The sequence below is a fragment of the Polistes fuscatus genome, unplaced genomic scaffold, assembly GCF_010416935.1.
Source record: "Polistes fuscatus isolate 324 unplaced genomic scaffold, CU_Pfus_HIC Scaffold35, whole genome shotgun sequence".
Lineage (NCBI taxonomy): Eukaryota > Metazoa > Arthropoda > Insecta > Hymenoptera > Vespidae > Polistes > Polistes fuscatus.
In genome coordinates this window covers 128979-156246 of record NW_025113113.1, presented here as the reverse complement: position 1 = coordinate 156246, position 27268 = coordinate 128979, and the positions used below count along the sequence as shown (strand labels likewise).

At 35.0% G+C, this 27268-nt stretch overlaps 2 protein-coding genes and 1 non-coding gene across 3 annotated transcripts; 1 reads left to right on the top strand and 2 right to left on the bottom strand.

The window, feature by feature from the left end:
* Nucleotides 1–3783: 3783 nt before the first annotated feature.
* On the bottom strand, nucleotides 3784–5469 carry LOC122520450. Its single transcript, XM_043640516.1, has 4 exons — nucleotides 5304–5469; nucleotides 5155–5216; nucleotides 4625–4956; nucleotides 3784–4435 (listed from the first exon to the last, which is right to left on the bottom strand). Exons 1-4 carry the CDS (start codon nucleotides 5467–5469, stop codon nucleotides 3784–3786), a joined length of 1212 nt encoding a protein of 403 aa, XP_043496451.1.
* An 8087-nt stretch (nucleotides 5470–13556) lies between these two features.
* LOC122520449 (fatty acyl-CoA reductase 1-like) lies at nucleotides 13557–24345 on the top strand. Its single transcript, XM_043640515.1, has 7 exons — nucleotides 13557–13726; nucleotides 14352–14445; nucleotides 14529–14774; nucleotides 14917–15062; nucleotides 15138–15440; nucleotides 15535–15677; nucleotides 24179–24345. Exons 1-7 carry the CDS (start codon nucleotides 13557–13559, stop codon nucleotides 24343–24345), a joined length of 1269 nt encoding a protein of 422 aa, XP_043496450.1.
* Nucleotides 21517–21734, bottom strand: LOC122520453. Its single transcript, XR_006304547.1, has one exon. It is a non-coding gene; the product is annotated as a small nucleolar RNA U3 (small nucleolar RNA).
* Nucleotides 24346–27268: the final 2923 nt, after the last annotated feature.

Genomic DNA, 27268 nt, shown 5'->3' with positions numbered 1-27268 from the left:
TTATAGTTTTAAAATCATTTTTAACCCTTTAACTTACAAAGACGCCTCAGAGGCGTCACAAGGTTATCGGACCAAAACGAATAAGACGCCTCAGAGGCGTCGCAAGGTTATTTGACCAAAAACGAATAAGACGCCTCAGAGGCGTCGCAAGGTTTTGGGACCAAAAACGAATAAGACGCCTCAGAGGCGTCGTAAGTCTACCGGGCGAAAAAAAACAAAACATTTCAGAATATTGTTTGGGCGGCCGTTCCAATATGAATGTAAGAATATTTTTCGTAACTCTAGTTTTACACTTTCTTACTCTGATATTCTTACTCTCTACCTTGATTCTTTTCCCTCTTCACCCTTATACTCTGTTACTGTGTAATAAAGGTAAAAATTTTTATTTGCAGCTTACATAAAGTGAAGAATATTTGTCGGATCGATTTGAAATTTTCAGAGAATATACTTAAATATATGTACATTCCGAAAATGAAAAAAACAAAAATCGATTTTTTTTAAATTCTAACTGCGTATAATCCCTTAAAATAAAAATGTTATTAATAATGGATTATTTAATTTGCAACAATAAGTCTTTTTTTGTTTAATAACCAACTAACCGTAATTATTTATCAAACATCTTGCAAAGTTAATTGTACCGCGCACGTGTATATACAAATCATAGGAAGTTTGAGATTAGTACAGTTTCGAGCGCTGAGCCAAGCTTGTGTTTATGTCGCTGCGCTCGACCGACTGGTGTCGCTTTAGGCCCGCACAGTTGGAAATTCGATCGTAAGGGAAAGGGTTAAAATAGCAAGTTTTTTGAAGAAGATTAAGTGACTTTAAGAATGTGGAATACTTTCGCCTATCTAATGAATACGTTAATACTTCTTGGACTTTGGTAGGTTACGACGGCAGCGAATTAGCATTAACCGTTAACACGTGATCACTGTTAGAAATGGTAGAGTGAGACCTCCCTTCCTCTACTACCAGCCTGAAGAATCTTTCGTAAGAATCTTACAGGTGGAGAACTATGAAGTTATTCTAGAATACTCTGAGAATATAAGTAATAAAACTCTTTTTTAAGGTTAACTGAAGTAGGTATTTTATTTATTAGTTTTGTATGTGTGTGGGTTATGGAGGTATATATTATTATTTATTAGTTTTAATTCGTTTTATTCTTCTCTCTAGTGATTATCAATTAAGGTTTAAATGAATAAACTGGACTACATGTTGTACGATTTCTTTTAATAATTAACCATAGGATTACAATTTGCTGATTTTAATCAATGTATACAGATGAATTACAAATCATTATCTTTATCCTGATTTTATAACAAACAATATAAGTAGAATAGCTTAAAGTTTAGTTAAAATACTTTACTGTGTAAAAAGAATGTTTTATATAATTGTTTATTTTAATTTATGGCTTTTTGCTTCTCTTTTTAGATTTTCCTATATTTCATACATAAACTACTTTCTTCAATAGTTTTAGCAAAATATGCAGCTCTACATTATTATTCCAATCAACGACCGTAACACATCTAAGAAAAAACTTCTTTCCACCATCCAGTCTATGCATATAAATTTTATTTTTCAATAATTACCGATATAAAAATTTCTTTAAACTAATGTCTCCTTCGTATTGATCTCATATGAATTATTGTGCGAATAGAATTTTACCACAGTTATTAGGAATAGGCAAGATATGAATCTGTTAAAAGGTAAAATAATACAAGGTCTGTTCAAAAAATATCGCGAAATTAGTGTTTTTTCAAAAATTATTTATTTTTTCATGAATATCTGATGTGTTATCTTCAAAGTTATCAGTATTAGATATTATTCACTTGTGCTAACGTTTTTTCCAATCCTCGAGGTACTTCAAAAAATCAGTTTTATTGATCCTCGGCGTCCTTTCTTGGGCCTTTTCACTTTTGGAAAGAAGAAAAAGTCACAGGAGACAAGATATGGGGAATATGGTAGCTGCGGTATCATTATTGTATTGTTTTTGGCAAAAAATTCTAGCACGAGCTACGATGTATGAGCAGGAGCGTTATCATGATGCAGAAGCTTCTATTGGGATGATTGAGCTTTGATTTCTGCGTAATGACCATAAAACCATGATTCGTAACCAGCTTTGACCATCTGAATAAAATTTGGGTAGTCGCGAGCAGAGTTCTACATTTCCTTAGAAATTGTAATGCAATGCTGTTTTTGGTCGGAACTGAGCAAGTTTGGTACGAATTTCATGGTGACCAGTTTCATGCCCAAATTATTTATAAAAATCGAATAGCACGAGGCAATCGATAAGTTTGGGTTCAACGCCACTTCTCTAACGATTACTCGACTATTGGCTAATTCTATTTTCTTTACTTCTTTCATCAATTTCTTTTAACAACAATAAAACAATTAACGTTAGGCGTTCACATTAACCTCTCATTTGTGCTTCTTTAACGATAATTTACAAATCATAAGGAAGGACATATACCGAAATTGTTTATAAATACGATTGAAGAAATCAATTGACTTTAGTTTATGTCGCTTTGTCACGCGTATCAAGTATTGAGGACTTATATATTACAACAAACGACATTGATAGTACTTTTTATCACGACTGAAGACCATCAAATGCAGTAATTAATATAATGCAGTAATTACAATTAGTAAAGGCACCAAATATTTTATGAACTAAAGAAAAGGCTTGACAATAAATACATTAACTTGCCAAAGTCTGCGAGCTCACTTCGGTGATATTATTAATTCTATTTTACAAGAATCTAAAATTTTAATGTTGAGTGAAACTTGGTTACATGATCACGAGTCTGTTAGTATACCAAATTTCAATTGTATAATTCAATACAAACGACCAAATGTTCGAGCTGGTGTAGTTGCTATCTATCACAATGCGAATGATATAACTTACTTTCTGACCACTAATATTCACATGACTGTGAGAGAGTCCGATTTTTTTAGTACTGCTATATCATCAGTGGGTGATTTTTGTATAGCAAAGTGTACAACGGAAGATGGTTAAATAATTGTGTTAATAGCAGTTTATATTTCTCCAAATCAAAGAATTGAAAATTATATTCATTTCTTGGAACGGGTGCTATTTACATACACAGCATATAGAACACTATATATGGGTAAAGGCAACGATAAGCTACTGTTGAGGAAATAAAATAAAAAATGAGATGAGAAGAACGCCGAGCACCTTACAATTGCCGTGGTCTGATTTTAAATGATTCCGTTACAAAATAGGTGGTGGTCACGTGTTACCGTAGTGAATTTTGTGAGAAGTCTGTTGTAGATTAAGAATGGTAATAAGACGTTTGGATTATATTAATCCTGTGAGAAGACTTTTAAAGATTATATTAATCTCTTTAGTGTTCTGAGAAACGGAACGAGCTCGACAATGAGAAACTGAGATTACCTTTTTAGAGCACGTAGTAACCGTATGAGAATTTTGAATGTACTGTCCTAGCTGCCGGAAAAGCCGCCGTTACGATGATTCTTCAAGAGAATGGTGGAAAAAGAGGCGTGTTTTCATCACGCTAAAACTGTCACGTGGCGCCGTTCGATTTGAGTGCTTATTCCCAAACATTCCGCCCGCCATCAGCAACTGAGTTGATGATGAGTTAGAAGTCCCCTTGTTGAGTCACCGGAAGCACGGCGAGCTTGGCGATCGGCCAGGTGAGCGTGGTGGTTGTCGTTTTGAGAGACACAATTCTGGTGTGTCCGTCCTCCCCTGGCAACAGCTTTAGTACTATAGCCATGGGCCACTTTCCTGGAGGCAGCCTCTCATCAGTAAGCAGAACTAGAGAGCCGATCTGTATATTGTTGTGAGGGTGCTGCCACTTCGAAATGGCTTGCAATCGCTGCAAGCCATTCACACAAGCGCCAGAACTGCTGCATCCGCTGTTGGATGAATTGCCATCGGGACATCCGATTGACCGAGACGTCTAGAAGTGAGTGTTCGAGGAGCGCATTGAGAGCGGTCCAAATGAGAAAATGACCTGGAGTGAGCACTGTTGTGTCCTCAGGGTCATCGCTGAGTGGTTCGAGAGGTCTTGAGTAGAGAATGGCTTCTATTTGAACAAGGAGCGTGGATGCTTCCTCGTAAGTGAGTAACGTTTCTCCGACCGTGTGCTCGACGTGGAACTTCAACGATTTGACTGCTGCTTCCCACTTACCACCCATGTGGGGCGCGGCGGGTTGGTTAAAGTGCCACTGTGTGTTGTCTTGCGCCAGTAGTGCGGAGAACTTGAGATATCCAGGTGAGCTGGCAGCGAAGCAGCGCTTGAGTTGCGCATTCGCGCCCAAAAAATTTGTTCCGCAGTCGGAATAGAGTGCGGACGGGGTCCCGCGTCTTGAGATGAATCTTCGGTACGTTGATATGAACAATTCAGAAGTGTAGTCGGAGACCACCTCAAGGTTAGTAGCCGATGTTGTGAGACTAACAAACACGCAAATCCATCCTTTGTAAGTTTTTGCCGCGCGGCCTCGCCATGTTTTGAGCGTTAGTGGTCCAGCGTAGTCGATGCCCGTGTGTGAGAAGGAGAGTAATAGTGTGACACGCGCTAGAGGTAGTTAGCTCATCAGCTGCTGGGCACGGATCCCCCTGTGGCGTGCACACATCACACACCTGAGAATATGAGATTTGACTGGGGCTGGACCGCCGACGATCCAATAGAGCTGTCTGATAAATACTAGAGTTGTCTGAGTTCCTTCAGTCATTGTCTTTTTGTGAGCGTGAGCAATGATGAGTTCTGAGAGTCTTGAGGTCCGGGGAAGGATCGCAGGATGTTTCGTGTCATCTAAGGGTTCTGATCTTCTGAGACGACCGCCTACTCTGAGCACACCTTCATTATCGATGAAGGCGGTGAGTTGGCTGAGTGAGTGAGAGCTTTGCAAGTGAGATTGTTGTCTGAGCAGAGCAAGTTCATCCTGGAAGTATGCTGCCTGAGTTGCCTTGACCTAAAAGAGTCGTGAGTCTTCCAAATCGGCAGCTGAGATGAGGATTGCTGGAGTTGAGTCAATCCTCCGTGAGAATCTCTTGATTGCTCTGCGACAGAGTTAGGTGACCCTAAGTTACTTGTTGAGTGTCGAGTACTTGTAAATGAGATCCCAGTGATATTCAGGAATGGACCGTACTGACTTATGTGCAACACTTGCCCGAGTTTCCTGAGCACATATATCATCTGAAGCTTCATCAGGTTGAGCAGGCCATGAGTCATCTGAGTGAGTCAACCATGGTGGTCTCGTCTACCATAGTGAGTGTTCTTCAAGCTGATCTGTGGTTATTCCACGCGATGCACAGTCACCTGGATTTGAGGTGCCTGGTACATGCCTCCAATGAGCAGCCTTCGTACGATCCTGTATCTTGATAACGCGGTTGCGCACGTAATCCTTCCATTTGGAGGGGTGAACCTTGATCCATTTGGGTGTCACTTGAGAGTCTGTCCACAAATGTATGTTTGTAATAGTCATGTTTAAAGTAACGTAAAAATAATTGATTAGCGTGGAAAGTAGCAGCGCTGCTGAGAGGTCTAACCTCGGGATAATTAGCCGTTTGAGTGGAGAGGCCTTTGTTTTTGAGCAGACGAGTGAGACGTTGGCGCCAGTGGACGGTGAGTTGACGATTAAATACACAACAGCTCCCATTGCAAACTGAGATGCATCAGCGAATACGTGCAGTTCCACCGTCGAATGAGCAAACGTGTTGAACCACCGCGGAATAGAGAGTCCGGTGAGACTAGTGAGATCCTGTCTGATGCTGAGCCATTGAATTGTGAGTGGTTCTGGGAGTTCGTCGTCCCAGTTAAGAGTGTGCTACCAAAGAGATTGAAGAAACATCTTCGCTCTGATGACACCTGGTGACGCGAATCCCAATGGATCAAATATTTGTGCTACTTCTGATAAGACGAGGCGTTTTGAGAATCTGTTGAGATGAGTTGGCGAGATGGCTGAAAAGTTGAAAATTTCTTCCTGAGATGACCAGCGTATTCCCAGGATTTTGGTGTCGCAACCGTCAAATGAGATGTCTGAATCCTTGCCACTTTCAGAAGGGAGCTCCGCCAATAGCTGACTAGATGTGGAATTCCACTTATCTAGTGGGAAGCCGCTCGCGTGGCACTGCTGTATGAGTTGATGAGCAGTCTGAATCAGATCTTCTACTTAATCTGCTCCTCCGAAAATATCATCGACGTATCGACTGTGAGTGATTGGTTCCACAGGGAGTGGGTAACTTAAACCTTCATCTTCCACTAGTTGAAGCAGAGTTCTTACTGCCAAGAACGGAGCTGACTTGGTTCCATATGTAACCGTGGTGAGTTGGAAGTGAGATTCCTTGAGCTGCTCGTCTACCCACAATATTCGTTGGAGATCCCAATCGTCTGAGTGTATCTTGATCTGTCAATACATCTTCGTGATATCCGTCGCGAACAGATATTTACGGCGGCGTATCCAGATGAGCAGGTCAAAGAGATTAAGCATCAAATTTGGACCAGCGTGCATGAGATCATTGAGAGAGTAACCCGTGGAGGTTGTGCTTGATCCGTTGAAGACCACTCGTAGCTTAGTGGTTAAGCTGTCTGGTTTGAGAACTCCGTGATAAGGCAGATAGTAGTGTGGTCTTCTGTCTGTTGAGTTGTCTACGAGTTTAGTCATGTAACAAGCCACCTCGTACTCTCTCATGAACTGCATGTACTGTTGCTGGTATAAATGATCTCTGCGAAACCGGGTGAGTGCTCGTTGTAGACAGGAGTGAGCAGTGTGTTGAGAGTCGCCCAAGAGCTTCGGAGAAGAGTTGAGAGGTATCCTGACGATGTAACGCCCTGTCAGGTCTCTCGCATGAGTCGTCTTGAAGTGGTGTTCACACTCCAGCTCTTCAGGTGTGAGTTGACCGTCATTTACTGTTGGAACCTCCTCTTGATCCTAAAATTTGGTGAGTAGATCTTGCAAGCAGGAGTTCGTCGGTTGTGAGATTCTATGATGAGTCTTCCTTGCCAGCGTGACCGGTGCACGAGTTGGACCGATGACTAGCCACCCAAAGATGGACAGTTGAGCAATGGGGTCTCTAGTTAAATGCCAAATGATTTTTGGCCTGATGAGATGTTCGTAGAAGTCGGCCCCAATGATCACGTCCACAGCTCTTAGAGTTAGAAACTCTTGGTCAGCGAGGTTTAAGCCTCTCAAGTTAGGCCAATCAGGCTCGTGTGATATCTCGATAGACGGCAGGATGCTGGTGAACGTCTTTAGCACATGAGCCGTTATTCTCACTGAGAGTGGTCTGTGGCTGGAGTGAAGGTCGATTGTGACCACACTGCTGATCTGAGATGTCTTTTTGCCTCCAACTCCATAGAAGTCTAGCGTTAAGTGTCGCCGCTCAAGATGCAGTTTTCTGGTGAGATCTTCGCTGACGAATTAGATTTCTGACCCGGGGTCAATGAGCGCGCGTACCTGAGATGACGAGGTGGGTGAGAAGACTGTGACTATTGCGGTTGCAAACAACGTGAGATGACTATGTTGCTTGAGCGGGCATGTCAGTGTGGGATCGTAAACACCGACGATCTGACCTGTACTTCATGCGGTGGAGGGCTTGGCATTGGTTATCACCGGAGCCCGCTGGATATTCCTACCTGATGGATCAGCTGTCGCATGATCCCCTGGAGCTGTCTGAATGACGTCTGGATTTGTGACGAAGAGGCTGGAGATATTAGCACCATGGAGCATGGTGTGATGCATGCTATTGCAGTTCCTGCAATGCCTGCGGCTGTTACAGTTTCTGATGTTGTGTCTGCCTAGGCAATTGCAGCATCAGCTTTGCTACTTCACCACCCTTAACCACTAACTGAGTGGATAGTTGCGAAACCTTGGACACACTACGATGAAGTGATCCTGTCCAAAACTATCGCATGGATACGTTGAGCGGGACTGAGTTTATTGATTTGACTGAGCTGCCTGTTGAGACGTCTGAGTTGCCGGCTTTGGAGAGTTGGCTTGGGACTGTTGAGGTGCCTGATGGACAACGACGCGCTTGGGCACCGGTGTCTTCGACGCGTTGAGCTGAGCTGTCGTATGGGTCGCGTTCTTCTCTATGGTTTCTAACGTGCAAGCCCGAGCCAAGAGAAACTCAGTGAGCTGACTAAGTGACGGGAACTCATATGAAGATGCGAGTGATGTTTCCCATCTCTCGCGCGTGTCTCGGTCGAGTAGCCCACTGGCGAGCGTCACCAAGAGGCACTCATCAGTGTTGGCATGCTTGAGAGCCTGAGTCGTCTCGTTAATGATGTTGAGCAACTTGGTGAGAGAGCTAGCCTGCCGCTTCAGCATGGGCTTGAGGTTGAGTAGTCTTTCGAGTTGAGCTTTGATTATAAGCTGCTTGTTTTTGAACCGTTTATTGAACAGTGACCACGCTACAGCGTACGATGAGTTGTCTGGCGTGAGATTTAGGATGAGCTCTGATGCGTCATCCTGCATTGCGGCCTTGAGATATTGGAACTTCTCGAGGTCGCTAAGATTTGAGCGACTACCGATGACCGAGACGAACATGGACTTGAAATCTGGCCATTTGCGGATATCTCCGCTGAAAGTAGGCACAGTCAGTTCAGGGAGACGTGAGCGTGTTCGAGTGCAAAATGCTGCCGCAGCGGCTTACTTAGTAGTCTTCATGAGTTGATCTTGAAGCCGTCCTAGATGCGCTTGACCTTGATCACCAGCTTATTTTCCTTGAGATGGACCTTTGTGCTAAAGTAGGAGTGATTCAAATGAGCTGGGGGCCAGTGAGACACCAACAACGAATGCTTCGTCCGAAAAGCCTGGTGCATTTCGTTGAGCTAATCTAACATCATGGTCACTTCGGTCAACGCAATGTTAGCTGCTGGCTCGGTGGCTTGGCTCATCATATCCTCTATCGTCTCAACGAGCTCATTTTGAGACTGCACCCGTAAAAAGAGCTCACTACTGAGCTTTGACGGAGACTGACTTCTAGCCACCGCCCCTTGAACTGCTGATGCACTGAGCAGATCTGTTATTTGAGTCTGCGACCCAGAGATGGACGATATCGACTAAACTGATCCCTTGGGGGTTACATTTTTGTCGCGCGTGACAGGCATGAACAAGATGGAATGAGACTTTCTATGTGAGCGGTCTAACAGGCGGACAAGCTGAATAGTACACGCACTAAACGCGTGGAAGAGAGTGAGACGACACTATACCTCGCGGCGCACGAACGTGAGCGAGGAAGACACGGCACTATATCTCGCGGTGCACGAACGCGAGAGAGTGAGTGAAAGGGCGATAATCTCGCTGAACACTACACAAGCGAGCAAGAGAGATTGCGATAATCTCGCTGAGCAGTACACGAGTGAGCAAGAGAGATGGCACTGGATTCGCAACGCACGAACGCGAGCGAGCAAGAGAGATGGCACTGGATTCGCAACGCACGAACGCGAGCGAGCAAGAGAGATGGCACTGGATTCGCAACGCACGAACGCGAGCGAGCGAGAGAGATGGCGATAATCTAGTAGAGCACGATCGTAACGGAGCGAGTAAGATGGCACTATCCTCGCTATGCACGAAAGCGAGAAAGCCTCCCGCGAAGAACGCGCACGAGATTGAGAGAGACGGCAATATACCTTGCGGCGCACGAACGTGAGAGAGCGAAAAAGACGGCACTACACGCACTTCACACTACTTCGTATAAATAGCAATTGTAAATGGTCGATCCGGCTTGAAGGACCAAATGTTTAGGAAATAAAATAAAAAATGAGAAATGAGATGAACGCCGAACACTTTACAATTGCTGTGGTCTAATTTAAAATATTTTAGTTACAAAACAGGTTGTTGTCACGTGTTACCGTAAGTGAGACGGGTTAGAAGTCGGTTTTAGTAGAGTAAGAAGGCTTAAGAGACGTTCTGGATTATATTAATTCCGCGAGCAAGACTTTGAGAGATTGTATTAATTACTTGAGTGGTCAATGAACTAGTATGAGATCTACATTGCGCAAAACTGAGATGTCTTTCTGGTGAGAACGTCGTAACCGTTTGAGAATTTCAACTGTAATGGCTGCCGGAAAAGCCGGCGTTACGACTAGGCGTCAAAAAAGCGCTTGGGAACGAAGCCGTTGGCGCCGTTCCTTGGGTACGCTTATTCCCAAACAACCATATAGTCCTAACTTGGCACTAAGCGATTACCATGTTTTTCTTGTATTGCAAAACTTTCTTAGTGATATGAAGTTGACATCAAGAGAAGATTACAAGAATCGATATCTAGGGTTTTTCGACAATAGAGACCAAGACTTTTATGAGAGGTGCATTATGAAGCTATCTTTAAAATGACAACAAATTATAGAACAAAGCGGTCCATATTTGACTAAAATTTGACAATACAAAACATGTTCAATAAAGTCTTGAAGTTTACGTAAAAATTATGGATTTCATTTTCCTCAACCTAATATAACGGAAGTGTTTAAAAACAAAACGAAGATGTATCTCTTACATTTTCGGTTTCTTATTTAGAATTCTACAGAATGCCTATGAATAATGAATACATTTCGTACATTGCTGGACAGTTTGCCGGTAACATATATAATAGGCAACGAAAAGACAAGTTGGGACGCATTTGCATGGTCTTTATTTTTAAATTTTGACGCGGGTTTTAGTGTGTAATGACTAAAACAAAAAACGTCGAGTGATAAAATGATAATTACGAAAATATCTTTGTTAAGAATTGCAACGTTAAAAGTAACATAAAACATAACGAGTATAAATTAATAATTTTTACGATTATAGATAACTATTTTTTTATTCCCTTTCATTACACTTAAGTAAACTATTTAATAAACATTAATAATCAATAATAAATAACAAAATCTACAAAATCGCGAGCTATTCTTACTATTTTTACAATGTAAAAGAATTTACATAGATTAAATATAATGTAGAGCCATATGTAATTTTTAAAACATGTAATTTTTGAAATCTCTTCATAAAAACTAATTTCATTATTTCCACGTATCTCTAATCTTGTGTAATGTGAAAACGCGCAATATTTTTAATTTATTAGATATTCTATATACTTGTTGATATTGTAATTTTTCAGAAATCTTTCAGATATTCCAGAGGAGCAGCATTAACGTCCTAACCAAATTTCAAATATCTCGAATATCCCGATATGACTAATACTATTAATTAAAGATTTGTTAGCCTTTTTGAGCTATTTACTATTACTGCAACTTATTATACCTAGTTTATAAATTCAGTGAAAATTTAGATTTTTACGATTTGAATTAGCAATTCAAATGTTTCTAAGTATGTTTTATTGTCATTACATTTTAATTTTACATATTTTTATATTTTATTTTATATACCTTTCCCAGAGTTATATGCATAAGCAATGACATTAACTTATGTGTTTTTAAGTAAAACATTTGTCCACTAAATTTGCAATGTAACCATTTCCGGAATGATGACTAGAAATATGCTACAGTTCAAGGCAATGACGTTTTTCCAAGATCTCATTAATTTGTAAAACGGACGTAAACCATATACGTTTCTATATAAAGTAATTCTCTATATACGTACAGCAAATGTTTTTCGTGTAATATAATAATATAATGTAGAAAGATAGTTTTCAACTTTAATTAATATTCTTTCTAAACTTAAAACAGGAACTGTTTCATCAAATATTTTTTGTGTGTAAACATAATTTTGCAGTTTTACCCTCATAAGCACTCTTAGCAATTATGTAATTTAAATGTATAAATCCTAATGTAGTAGAAGAAACAAGAACATTTAGAAGATTTCTAGAATTTAAAAAATCTTGATTTTACCACGCTTTTGCGACATATATCTTTTTCTTGTGGTAATCCTCAGATAATTGATGTAAAAATGAAATGGAAACATTATGGAACTAATTATAATAAGATGATTTACCTCCTCGTCGATTTAATTAGCTTTGATATTTGTCCCATTGTTATGTACTAAATAATCAATATAACATACCACGATTTCTGCAGCATCTGTGCAGAGCAGAGTGTGTAATCGCTTCAAAAATGATGACATTTCTGTTATATTAATTAAATTTATTTTCAGTTAATTTATTTTCAAGAAAATTAGGCAATAAAAATAATACCATAAAAATACCAGATTTTTTCTTTCTATTCATAATTTGTTTTTATTGAGGTTTCGTAAGTCACCTTCGTTTAACTTAGTTACATTGGATGACGAAAAAACGAAAAATACCAAACGTAATGGACAAAGCTTATTGCTACATTTATCGAATACTTTAGTGACTTTGTAATACTTAGCGAAAGAATTGACAAATTCGTTTTCGTTTCTTGTCGATCAAAAGTATAGTCGAATTGGCTCATATAAATAGCTTCTTTTTTTATTTTCACTATACAATAGGACTAGTTTTTTTTTTATTTCAGATTAACTAATTAGTGGCTATGAATAATTCTCTGAAAGAAAGTTATTAATATAAAGGAGAGATTATTATTATGTCTAAATGATAATCTCAATTCACAAACGGCTAACGACAAGAGCTACTAACTAAGCAATTTTGTTGTAATTTACCTAAATAATAATGTTGTTAAATAATTTAATAAAATATAATGTTGTTATTTTGAGGACTCTAACAATCCTGGATTTATGTTCCTTATCTTGTGTTTCAAAAAAATAATATTAAATTCTTAATCACCTTCTAAAAAAACTTTTATTTACTAATTTAAAAAAAATAAACTATATTGTCATAATATTACAACATTTTATAAATATTGTACTACTGTTCGCCGTTTGTATTGATTTTCTCTTTACGGTAAATAGTTTCTATATTCTCTTGAATTTAGATTAATTGAATAAATCATAGTTCTAACAAAAGACATTCTCACGATTACAGCATAATTTCCTATTGTATTGTATGCATATTAAAAATATTCATTCCGCGCATCCTATACGTACGGAATAATACATATGTAAATCCAGTGATCAGTTAACGGATATTCGTCAGTTTCTATATAATCGCAGTCGAATCAAGTTACGTCAAATAATATCTACAGAGTTTTTATCGGGAGTACGTTTATAATACTTAGTTTCCTACAATCGTTTTAAACCACTCACAAGCATACTTAGTTCTTCAAAACATTGCAAATTATTAAAAGTATTTTTTGAATATCATAAAATCTGAAAATTGGTATATTCTTTGCGGTAAAAAATTTTGAGATAAATAGGTAAATTTTGTACTTTTCAACCTTTTATATCTTTTTTGACTTAAAATCGAAAAAAGTAAATCTTTAATGTAAATAAGATAAAAGAGCAAATGAAATAGATTATTACATTTATATGCTTTTTTTTTAAATAGATTGTAAATTGTTGATTTGAAAATTAATTCAAACTAAATAGTTGAGAAATCTGAAAGAATAAAAATTATAATCTTAATCATTATCAAATGCGTCTGTTTTTTATAAGTGATGACTTATAAATATTTTTTTAACTTGAAAATTTACTTGGAATTTATTTATCAAATTTTTTTATCAAAACTTCTTTCTTTGTTTGTATGTTGAAGAATCAAAAAAATGTCGTCACTGAGCGGTAAAACGTATCAAGAGGAACTGTTTTCTATGATAGAAGAACCGAATTGTGATAATAAACGAAGTGAAATAGCTACATTTTATTCTGGAAAAAAAATGTTCATAACAGGAGGCTTGGGGTTCTTAGGAAGGCTTCTAATGGAAAAGCTTTTGAGGTAACAATGTTTAACATTTGTTTTCATTCTCAATTAAACTTACACAATCATAGCATTATAATCATATAATATATGATATGTAAGATAAACTTGTAGTTATTTTGAGTAATTTTGAATTATAATGCTCCAAGTGGTTTATATGGTTGGAAATAAAAAATAAAGTAGTGGTTTTACTTATGTATGCACGTTTTACTTATGTATGCACTTGTTTTACGTAACTAAATTGTTTTTGAGAGATATTTTCTTCTAGGTAAATTTTTGAAATGATAGTGAAATGATAGTAGGAATTACACTTCTCTGAATTAGTTTAAGAAATATCTAAAACTTAAACAGGAATTTAAATCCATACTGATACTGAACAACAAAAGTTTAATAATTATTAATAAAGAAAAGTAATTTGTTTATAAATAACGTATTTTTTATAAAATACAACAAAAATCAAAAGCTTAAAACTTTTTTCTTCAATTCTTTCTAAAATTTACTAGGCATTTTAAAAAACCCTTTACCACGATAACACCCTAAAAGTATACTACTAATATACCAAACTCGTTAAAATCCGTGAGTATCTAAGTGTATGTTCCCCTTGTAAGAACTTTTTGTATAAATCTATTGCTATTTTTGTTAGATGTTGTCCAGACATAAAAACGGTTTATTTGCTAATAAGAGCAAAGAAACAGCAAGATCCGAATACTCGATTCAATGAGTATTTCAATGATGTTGTGAGTAATGTTACAAACTTTCTACTTATTATTATACTAATGAAACAAATCACCGATATTACGTTGTATATTTAAATTTTTAGATTTTCGACAGATTGAAGAAAGAGCAGAAAGATGTCAAAAAAAAGATCATTCTCATAGAAGGAGACATGAATCAAGTGAATTTAGGTTTGTCAGAGGAAGATCGTAAACGTATTCAAGATACCAATTTGATATTCCATGGTGCAGCATCCGTGCGTTTTATGGATAATATTCGTTTTATAGTTAATACGAATATTAGAGGAACAAGGGATCTCCTCTTGCTTGCCCAGGAGATGAAAAGTTTAGAGGTACTTTTTTCTAATATAATCACGGTTTCTATATATTTAATCACGTACCTAAAAATATCATTTCTAAAGAAATTTATTTATTTAGACATTGGATTTAATAAAAAATATGATGTTCTAGTTTTATAATTAATTTTTTCTTTAGGCCTTTGTCTATATATCAACGGCATATTCACATTGCATACATAAAAAAATTGAAGAAAAACTCTACATGCCGCCTTTAAAGACGGAAGACATAATCAAATTGACAGAGATTTTAAGCGAAGACGTATTAGATTTAATTACCCCAAAGTAATAAAAAAAGAAGAATATTGCATTTTTCTTAGAGCCAACATAAGTAGTTTAGCATATTCGCTTATCTTACAGGCTACTTGGTAAATGGCCAAATACTTACGCATATTCAAAGGCAATCTGTGAAGATACAGTACGGCAATATTCCAATAAAATTCCATCTTGCATCGTTAGGCCATCAATTGTTGCTTCAACGGAAAAGGAACCAATTGCCGGTTGGATCAATAATTTTTACGGAGTAACAGGAATTGTTTTTGGTAGTGCGAAAGGTGTTTTACGCACGTTAAATTGCAATGATAGGCTTATTTGCGACATAATTCCTGCTGACTATGTTGTCAATAACATTATTGCGGCAGCATGGGACGTTGCACAGAAAAGGTCACTTTTTTTTTGTAAATAATCATTAAAATGAATCGTTAGTTTATTTCTTAAAATAACTTTTAAAGCGAATAAAAAAAATCTTTTATTATAGGTCCATACTAAAGAGTATTAGTCCCTTAAAAGGCAAAAATAATGATTTACCAGCGGACAAAGAGATTCCGATTTATAATGTTGTTTCCTCTGTTCAAAGACCAATAAGTTGGGCTACTTTAGAAAATAATGTAAAAACAAGTGGTATAATATTTCCTTCGAAACAAATATTATTTTACTACTCGTTACAGATGAAACAGAACTATTATGTCTATTTTCTTTTGACAATTTTTTTGCACTGGATACCAGCTATTATAGTGGACTCGTTAGCTTATCTCAGCGGAAGAAAGCCAATGTAATATATGACGATATTTAAATTTACAAGCGATTTATTAATCATTGGTAAAGAAGCATATTATCAAATAATTGTATATTTTTCAGATTGCTTAACATCTTCACAAAAATAGAAAAGTTTAAACATGTATTGAATTTTTTTACACTTAATGAATGGGAATTCAGGAACGATAACGTTTTAAAATTATGGGACAAACTATCACTAGTCGATAAACATAACTTCTTCTTCAATGCTGCTGATATTGATTGGCAGAATTATTTTAAAACTTACATTAGGGGAATTCGAGTATATTTAATGAAGGACCCGATGGAGACGTTAGAAGAATCAAAAATTTATTACAGAAAGTAAATGTTTGATAATCTTGTTTTTATAAAATATTTTGTTTTCCTATTTATTTAATCATTTTTTTATTTATTTTTTTTTCCAGGTTGAAAATCGCTTATTATACGATGAAATGGATGTTTTATGCCTTAATCCTTTGGATCATCTATTCCTTAATATATTCACTTTTTTGTACTGTATTTTCTCTCTGATAATCTTTGCCAAACAACAAAAAAGTGATCTTCTTATTATTTTCTTTTTAGTATAAATATATTACTTTTTATCATAGCGTGAGTATATTTCCCTATATCCTAAAAAGTTTTTTACAAGTAGTCATTCTGACCTCGTATTCTTGCAAGAAAATATATTATGTTGTTAAAATTATCTAGAAGTATGTAGAAGTTAGAATTGTTGTTTCAACTGCTATCTAAGTTTAATTATAATTTGTTGATTATAAGTAAAATAAAACAATTTTCGATAGGTATGCATGGAAAAATTTAGTACGTTTAAAATATATACTTGATAAAATGATAATTGATAAAATAGTACATATTCAGATTTAACAGAAGATCTTCACATATCTAGAGCGAAATATTATCGATTCACGAAAATTATAAAGCACGCAAGTTATATTTAATGTTAATATTTTAATTTCAGTGAAATTATTGTAACAACCGATGTATTTGATAGGGATTAGGATATAGAATGTGATTTAGAAATCATATGTAGGAAACAAAAGAGGAGAGATTTTAAAGAATAATAAATATTTTAATCAACTTTTTAATATCCCCTAAGACTACTTTCATGTACTCTTTCAGCGATTGATCCACGAGGTGTTCGAGTTTCTCGTAGAACCCGTTTTTAATTTCATCTTCTTTGTCTTTCGTCGGCGCTTGCAAATTGATTATTACAATCTTGTACTACCAACCCTGCACAACGAGCGGTCCTACTTTATCGTTAATAAATTCAATTTTTCTAACCGTGGATAAGATTTTTCTACTAATCATAAATCCGACGCAAAAACTATGGGTCCCCGACCCTCCATGGTGAAGCATTTAAACCCCCGTGTTAAGCAAGTCTTCCCACGACTATCTAGTATCTTGCAGTAAGACATCATCTGCTCCGTACTTATCGATCTCGCCGACCATCGATTGCAACGCCCAGGATCTGTACGTACTTCGTACGTTCTACGTACCCACTTTGAGATTTCTTCCGTTCTTGGACTTGACTCGACATGTATTCCCTAGATTAGTCCCTACTCGAAGATCTGAACAGGGGACTACTTTACCTCCGGAAAATTTTACTCTAGCAGAAACTATAGCGATGCTTGTTTGTTACGAGATAAAGTCGTTTTACAGTTTGAGCTTATCAGACCTACGCCCAACCCCGGATCAGGAGTGCCTTTTCCAATAGGCTGTCCGCGACTCCTTATTCATTTTGTTCGCAGCTAACCTCTATCCCTATCCGAGAAAAATAAGACATTCATCTATCCACAACCTAAAGACACACTGTGTCCTGGTGACTAGAACCCACTAACTCTGTGAATTATAACACCTTTTTTACTGCTCCGAGAATAGCAGCTTTTAGGCTAACACAGAATCTGCAAGAGATTATAGTTTAAAATGAAATTGTTTTAAAAATAATTTATAAGTAACACAAAGATGCATTCTTTTTTCAATTCTATTGAAAGAAAATTAATGCACATGGTTTCTTTCTTGTATAAATAAAAAGAAGACTGTGTCTTCAAAAATCTTTAATGATTTCAATACCATCGGCTTCTTCTTATCGTTGGTAAAAATAATGCGCTCTCTCTACTAGTAAAATGGTTGATCATCTATGGTGATAGAATAAGTTCTCTAATGCTTTGAATAAATATTTTTCAAGAGAATCACAATATTTGTTTCTATCTGAAGAAACATTATTTTTTTTACCTTTTAACGAATTCATGTCTTGCTTATTCCTTGTTGCAGTGGTTGAATTCTATTCGCATAATAATTCACATGGGATCTCTACGAATAAAAAATTAGTTAAAAGAAATCTTTATATTGTTAACCCATTGGAAAATGATATTTATATGAATAGATCCGATGCTGGAACAAAGTCTTTTTCTTACAGCCGCATACTCTTAGATAAAACTATTTAAGAAAGTAGTTTATGTATCAAATATAACAAATATAAATACAGAAGCAGAGTATCATAAATTGAATGAAAAAATAATATAATAAACATATTTAACTCAGTAAAGTATGTTTCTGAACATAATATTTTGCTATTCTACTTACTATTGTCATTTATAATATTAAGATAAAGAGTACGATTGTAATTCATCGGTATTCTTACATTTAAATCAGAAAATATTCATCCTATGGTTAAGGTATACAAAATCGCACAGCATGTTATCCAGTTTATTCATTTTCAACTTTAATTGATGATCACTATAGAGAAGAGATGAAAGGAATTAGAACTAATATATTATTATATAATACATACCTTAGTTAACCTCAACAAATACTTTTATTACCAATATTCATGAATAATAAATGATGATGTGATGTGTATATTAAAATATCAGAATATAGATACCTATCAGTCCAAACTTAATTTAAGAATTATTGATTTACCTTATGCCGTTATTTTGAAATCGATGTGCCCACGCATCATAAATTCCGACAAACTTCAAGATGTAGATTTAGTGATTGGTGGTCAAGCATCGTAAAAATTCATTTTTAACATCTTTTCTCAAACACGTTAAAAGTAGTATAATTTCAAGCACTTTGCACGATTTATAATTAAGGTGCAACTATGTTTATAATATTCCTTATAAAATTAATATAACATACTCTAATAAAAATTTTAAAAAGTATAAAGTAAATTAAACATACTTTAAAATATCAAAAATAAAAACGGAAACAAAGAAAATCAAGACAAAAAATTTTTCATGTCGAGGATTCACTTCGACGATATTACGTTAAAGAAACTGTGTTTTAACTCATCACGCTACTGAAATGTAAATAAATATAAAAATTTTTTTCGAAATCCTACTACTGCTTTCTTGCAAAAGATTTGCTGTCTGTATTCCGTTAATGGTGCAATGTATAGTCTTTAAAAACTTTTACATTTGTTCAAAGATCTTAAAAAACTATGGCCAGAAAACCTAAGATTAAACTTTTTAATTTTATTTAATATTTGTTTAATTAAATATGTATAGCATTCGTATAAGCATTTATAGTTGTTAAAAAGGTATAGTAAAACGTGACGAAGTAAATATTAACTGAGAAGAATATCTCTATCTAACTGCATAAGCTATTGTAAAAACTTAAGATTGTTTTTGTAGTCGTTTAAATGTTATTCCAATTTAAAATAATTGTTATTTTACATTAGGTCTTATAAAGATTCTGCTACGTAGCAGAATAAATACATAAATATTATAATATCAAAAGCTACAAAGTGTCCTAAATTTATATTAAATTTAACTTCAATTCTTTTAAATTGATTTTGCACAATTATAATAAAATTAAAAGTACAGTTATTAGAGTCTAAATTAAGAACAATCAGAAAAAAGGTTATAAATAAATAAATTAAATTGTGTAATAGTCTAATTAATTATGTATTAGCCAGATATGATAACAATTTTTTTGTTTCCTACGTTGATTAAAAATGCCTGGCATTGTGGACAACGGCAAAGAAAAACTCACAATTTTGGCAGGTCAAACTTTCCCTATAACATATATATGATATATAGCGTATGTAACGGAGTAATATTAGTTTAGGATAGGCTATAAGATAATCTAATCTTAGTTTGTTTTACGATAGAATAGAAACTTATGGAACTGTATGATTCGTAAGAAAGGGTCCTCTTAAGAGAGGAATATAATATTTATTTCCGATCAAGTAACGTCTGGTGGTCTAGACTGTTGAGATTACGAGAACGCTTTGTACGCACTCCCACTCTGGGGTGTTGCGTGGATTTGAAAGAAAGACGGTTGATGACCAATAATGGATCGGAAAAGGGACTAGGACCGCCTTGCGTACCCTTTCCCCCTCCGTCGGCGGTAGCACCGGTGCATAAGAAAAGAATAGAGTTAGTCTTATGATTGCGCTTCGAAAAGTATTATGATTGCACTGGAGTTATGTATTATGATTAAGTATTAAGAAGTCTTATGGTATTATGTCAAGATATTAAGTGGTCGTATTATGTTGAAGTGTTATGTGTTCTTATTGAGTGATTATTATTTCTTATGTCTTATGTGTAACGTCTTTTATGCTTTATGTTTTCTTACGATTATGATTATGTTATTTTGAAGCCTTATGTTTAAGTGATTTTATGTATGATTAAATATATGTGTACTCTTAACTATTAATCCTGACAAACTGTTATCTAAATAGTAACGCCATTTACCCCTTGCATCCAGACATGAAGAACGATCTATCATCATCTCAATCTTTTTTCGTATACACGTAGGAGAAAAGAGCTTGTATAAAAAAATAGTCAGATATAGTATCTAGCAAACTGCAAAACGTTAGAGTGTTTTCACGTTTTCACGTTTTCTTTATATATCAAGACGTTGACTACTTAACATTCCTATCATTTATTATTCTTTACGACTGAAAATAAATAATATTTAAATGTCGAGATTCATATTTAGAGATTATTAAAACTTTGATATTCAGAATTAAAAAATGTGTAAATAAAATTTATTTTTTCCATAATTGAAAAGTAGAGGCATATAACCTGTTCAAAATTACACTAGATTTTTTCATCTAAGCTATGATTACTAATTTAATTAATGATTATTGGGAAAAATTGCCACTTATTTCTTTAACAGATTGACTGTCGTGTAGATCACCGTAACTTTAACACAACCAATAGTAAAAAATTATAATTTAGGTAAATATCGATACTGATAAATTTTTAAATAATACTATTGTTTTTATTACAGTAGGAAAAGAATAATAACATAAAATATGCAAAAATAATTTTACCATTGTAACATGTAACAACGGTATTTTTGTACATTATTGCATGATAAGATGCAATCCTCTTCATTAGAAAATTTCATTAAATAATTCGCTAACTTAATCCTGAGATCGGGAAAGAAAATATTTTTCGAATTACTTATTAGTATAATATTTTTTAATTTACAGCACAAGTAATCAGTTGAAGATATATTGCCAATTTCCTGTAATATTTTATAGTGTTTTTATAGTTTTTAAAGGTTTGAATGTTTGCTCTCTTTTCTGTGCTGCTTTCACTTTTCGTAAAGTTTTCAATCACAACGTTTCTAAAAATGTTTTCGCTTTGAAAATCGTTGTAAAGAAAATGATATAATTAAATATAAAGTAAATTTTAAATCTTCCTTTAATATTTATTCGGAAAGCTCTACTTCCTTTAGCTCTCTTTATTAAGTAATAGGAGTAAACGATCATCACTGACCAAAATCTTGATGTTAAAACCAAAATTTCGAATCTGTCCTTCTCCGCTCAAAAAAGAGAGCTACAGCTGTCATCGTAGTTACATCGACTCAGCTTTATAAAAAGCAGTTTTAAATATATACTACAAAGATGATCCCATGAAATACGATCTAATATTTTATTTCTGATCGAATCATATATAGAGATCAAGTATAGCATTTTGCTTGTGAGAAACGGCAAATGGTATTCGCTCTCTGGTGACAAGTCAAAGAAGTAACTGATCTTTTCTTATAGATGGTACATGTTAACATTAAAACAAGATAGCTTTATGGCAACTAACTTTATGCTGTAAATTTCAAATCGCTTTGCACACGCACCATAGATATAATTATATTATAAACCTTTTTACTTTTGTATAAACAGGTTGTTATCCTTACTCTTTGAAAATCTCATAGGTGTACTGGATATTAATACTGCGTCATTGTTCTTCCTATCTAACTTAATTTCTGTTAAAGTTTCTTCTGCTTACAATACTAACAGCTGGAAGTATTTTATAATATATTGCTTTTTCGTGAGATTAATTATTCATATAATGCTTAGAAAAAATATTTCTTAAAACGTAAAATAAAAAATTTTACTGGTAATTAAATTCTTTCAAATGTTATAGATTGTTAATTTTCTGTAATATTTTTTTGTTTGTTGTATTAACTCAATACAACTTTACAATTTGTCCACAGACATTTGATAAATTGTTTTATAAGTGAAAAAAGATAGCACGTGGACGGTTTCTCCAATGAGATAGTGTCGCTATTGTCGTTTATTTCATTTAGGTTTAGTTTTTACCAGGTCTTCTGGGTGAATTCTTTTGAGCTTTCTACGGATATATTGGTTTTAGTTATCTTTGGCTAACAGGTTTATGTGCGTATCAATTCTTCTTGTGTATCTGCAGGTTGACTTGGTTATCTCTTCTTCTATCGTGGGAATATTTAAATCTTTCCTTATCTCTTCGTTACGGACGTACCATGGAGCATTCACGATTGTTCGTAGGGAGTTTATGGATTGCATAGCAAAGGAACTTTTCCCTGCTATACCGCATAGCGGTATTCCATAGGTCCAGATTGGTTTTATTATTGTTTTCCAAATTATTAGTTTTTCTTATATGCTAAGTTTTGATTTTTTGCCAGTTTGCTAAGATATTTGTCTCCTTTTTAAGCAAATTTCTTCTATTTTGTCATTTATATGCTTTTTCCATGTTAGATTGGAATCTAGGTGTAGTCTTAAATTCTTGACTGTTGTTACTTGTGGAATTTCTGTATTATATAATTGTAGTTTCGGTATTTTGTTTTTCCTCAGTGTAAACGTAATATATTTACTCTTGGTAGAGTTTACCTCGATCTTCCTATTATGTAGCCATTTTTCGAGAGAGTTGAATTGGTTTTGTAACGATTGAATTGCTTGTTGCGGGTCTTTGTTTATGGTAAGCATTGCCATGTCGTCTGCAAATGTTAAGACTGTACAGTTTGCGTTTATTGGTATGTCTGTCATATAGAGGATGTAGAGAATTAATCCGAGGATACTTCTCTGCGAAACCCCAGCTTTGATTAGTTTGATGTTCGAATGAGTATCTTTTATTTTTACGTAAATTGTTCTTTCAGAAAGGTAAGATTTTAGAAGTTTGTAATACGAGTGTGGAAAGTGTTTATTGATTATTTATTATAATTCGTGATGCCACACTTTATCAAAAGCTTTTTCTACATCTATGAAGACGGCGGAATAGTACTCTTTATTTTCTAAAGCTGTGATTATCGTATTAGTAAGTCTGTATACTTGTTCAACGGTAGAGTGTTTGTTTCAGAATTTAAATTTATGGTCAGGAATCAGGTTTTTGTCCGAAATTATTCTTTTTATTTTATATTACTTTTTCTAGCAATTTAGATAGTAGTGATAAGAGCGATATCAGTCTATAAAAATTTACTGTTAGGATAATAGTAATTTTCATGCTACTTATACTAGGTATTAAGTCGTATAAGTAGAGTGTGTATGTAGGCATGCGTGCGCAACAGTAGAAGCAATATCTGTAGAGAAAACTCATAACGGAAGTAAGAAGATAAGATAACCAAGTAGATATCCTAAGTCCATGTTCTGTGTATCCATAAGGATATATGTAATCCATAAAAATAAAATATTAAATAATGTTAAAATAATAATGGAATGAATCTGATAAGGTGATGAGTAAACCCTTTGCACTCGAGCGGCGCCGATACAGCGCACGGTTGATTCCAAGTGTGAATTCGAGCTGCGCTGCTGCAGTGTCCGATTTATTTGAAATCTTAAATCAAGCGACTTAGCAAAACAGCACAAAAAGGGACTGCAAGGTTTGCTCTGACCGTAACACGACTTCTGGGTATAACATTTTGAGATGTAGATGCCCACGCTGCTTCTTGTATACCATATGATAAATTATAAAAAGCTTTTTCTATTTGTAAAGAGGTCTTAAGCTGAATATTACAGTTTTATTTTGATTCTAATTTTAAGATCATCCAATTTGTACATTCATTGCACAGAGTTTGTGATTTTTTATATATTATAGGTTTTTTCTGGTAAGTTATTATTATAGGTGAATTGTATGAACTGAAATCAAGTGATGATTCGGTTTTGAAGTGTATTAGGTTTAGGCTATTAAGGACGCTGAAGTCTATTAAGTCGGGAGTTTTATTAGAAGCTGATGGGAATTATGTTGGTTCACCTGTCGTGAGGATGTCTAGGTTTGCGTTCGTTATGTAGGAGTTTAAAATTTTACCTCTTTGTGAGGTGGTTTTTATCCCCAATATGGATGTTTGGCGTTAAAGTCGCCAGCTGTTACAAATTTATTCTCAAATGCCTTGAAAAAGTAGTTCCATTGATCTATTGTAATTTTGAATTTTGGCGGTGAATAAATAGCCGAGAGCTTAAGGGAATTACCCTGAGTTCTTAAGGTAATTGTGGTGGCTTAAAGGTAATCGTGGGTTGTTTTACTGAATAGATTATGTTTGATCTCGTTCTTAATAATTATGGCAGTTTTACCATGCGCTTTACCTGAAGGATGTTTTGTGTCATGCATGGTATAGTATGGAATATTTATATAGTTTTTGTCTGTGAGATGAGTTTCAGATACAAGTAGAATGTCTATATCATGCGTGTATATGAATGTTTTGGTTTCTTGAATTCGTTGTTGTAATCCGTTGCTGTTCCAAACCGCTATTTTTATTTGTGTATCCATTATTTGTTATTAAGTAGCGTTTTTGTTATTAGTTGTAGCATTGTGGTGATTTGTTGCGTTTGTATTTTTAAAAGAGAATTTTACTCCATTATCATTGTAGTAATGATTTCTCTATTTTTAATAGATTGTTTCGGTAGTTCTTTAATGTCCGATGTCTCCTCAGTGTTTAAGTCTTTTGTATTTGTATGTGCACGTTTAGTTACATCGGCGTAGCTTCTCCTTGTTTCGCTGAGTTCAACTATCGTTGTATTATTCCTGTTGGCATTTATGATTTGTATATTTTAGTATGTTCTTTCGTAAGAATCTTCTAGAGAAGGTTTTTCCAATACTTTTTTTCTCAGCGTTGGATACAGTTTTTGTTGTAGTAATTTTCTTGTCTGACATTCTTTGTAATTTGCTGAGTGGTTACCGTCGCAGTTTACACACATGACTTTTTCTATTTTGCCCTCTTGAGGACAGAGTGCTGTTAAGTGATTTTTTGCACATTTTACACATGCAGAATTTCTGTTACAGTAATTTTTTGTGTGCCCATAGGCTTAGCATCTTGTGCATAGAGGTATTTCTCTTTTAGTTTTCGGTAGTTCTACTTTAATTATTGTATTAGGCAGGATATTAATCTCGTATATATTTTTGCTATTATCTTAAGGAGCCAGTGCGCTAGAAAGTCGTTAGAAAGACGTTAAACTTGAAATCTTTTGACACAGTAACGTCAATGGATATAAGCCTTTCGCATATCCTGGTCAAGAATATGCAAACATTCAGGCCATCGCCGTGGGAAATAGCTACTGGATCCATGCGTCCGAATAATAATTATAGCAGCAAAACACCACGAGCAGAGGATGATAATAACAATAAAAATCATAAAAGGGAAGGAGTTTTACTAACAGCAAATAGGTACTAAATCCTGAGTGAGTTCACGAAAGTAGATGCACCGGCTCCAGTAAATAGAAAGTCAGGAAAAGCGCCTCCTCCTTCTCCTCAGATATATATAGATGACGTTATTGATATTCAATCGCTGAAGAAATGCTTAGAAGAGGTCGTGCATGAAAAAAGCTACACTCTTAAGATAAGCAATAATCAGGTTCGTGTCCTGCTGGCTAATCCGGAGTCTTATAGAAGGATTGTGAGAATTTTTGTAATAATCGAACGCTAATTTTCACACATATTAATTAAAACAGGAACGGTCGTTTCGGGTTATCTTACTCAACATTAATCATTCCGTTGATTTGAATGCCCTAAAGGACGAACTTCTAGAGCTTGGGCAGGAAGTTGTAAACATAAGCAATATAAGACACAGGGTAACACATAACCTGCTAACAATGTTCTATATTGACTTGAAACAGAAACCAAATAATAACACAATATATAACATAAACAAACTAAAAAATACAATAGTCAAAATTGAAACACCCCTAAAAAAGAAAGAAATAGTTCAGTGCAAAAGGTGCCAAAGGTACGATTACACTCAGAGGTATTGCAATCGCACATACCAATGTGTCAAATGCGCAGGTCAATACGCAACAGCTGATTGCAAAAATCCATAGATAATTTACAAACCTGTATTCTATGTAGCGGCCTCCAATACTGCGAACTACAAGAGATGTATACGCTATCAAGAACAGCTTAAGAAAATATTCCCAAAACTAAGTCTCAGGGAAAATCATAATATTCAGACCAAACTACAAGCCGACCAGGTAGGGAAAAACCAATATTACAAAAAACCACTTTTATCTTATTTTCAGGCAACGAATGGGAAATAATCGCCCGTCATAGTAATAAAATAATAATAATAATAAAATAATTCAAACCTGGAGACATCCAACAACAAAAATACAAGCAATTGTACAAGATCTTCTGAAAGTCTGAGGAAATTGGAAAAACTCATTGAAAAACAATCTAGTCAAATAAACATTCTCATTTCATTGTTACCAGTTATCGTAAGTAAATTGTCAAGTATCGGCAAATAACGAAGACTACGTATCGCTGTTTAGAATGCCATCGGTTTATTGCAACGAAAAGTTGAGTAGGAAGCTTTCTTGAAACATCAGGATATTCAAATAATGCTGGTATCTGAGACACACTTTACTGACAAAACTTACTTAAAAATTTTTGTCTTTAAGGTTTACTGCACGAATCATCCAAGTTGAAGAGCACATAGATGTACAGCGTTTATAATTAAATTTAGTCATAAACATTACGAACTTGCACCCTATAAACAAGACTACCTTCAGGCAAAAAATGTAATGACTTAAGACTGGAATAGCCCACTAGCTATCTACGCAGTCTACTGCCCCCCTAAACACAATATTCAAAAAGCAGAATTCGATCATTTCTCGGAAAGTCTAGGCACCAGATACATGGCAGGAAGTGATTTTAATGCTAAAAATAACCATTGAGGCAGTAAAATTGTAAACCTAGGGGAAGAACTCTCTTTAAAAGTATTGAAAC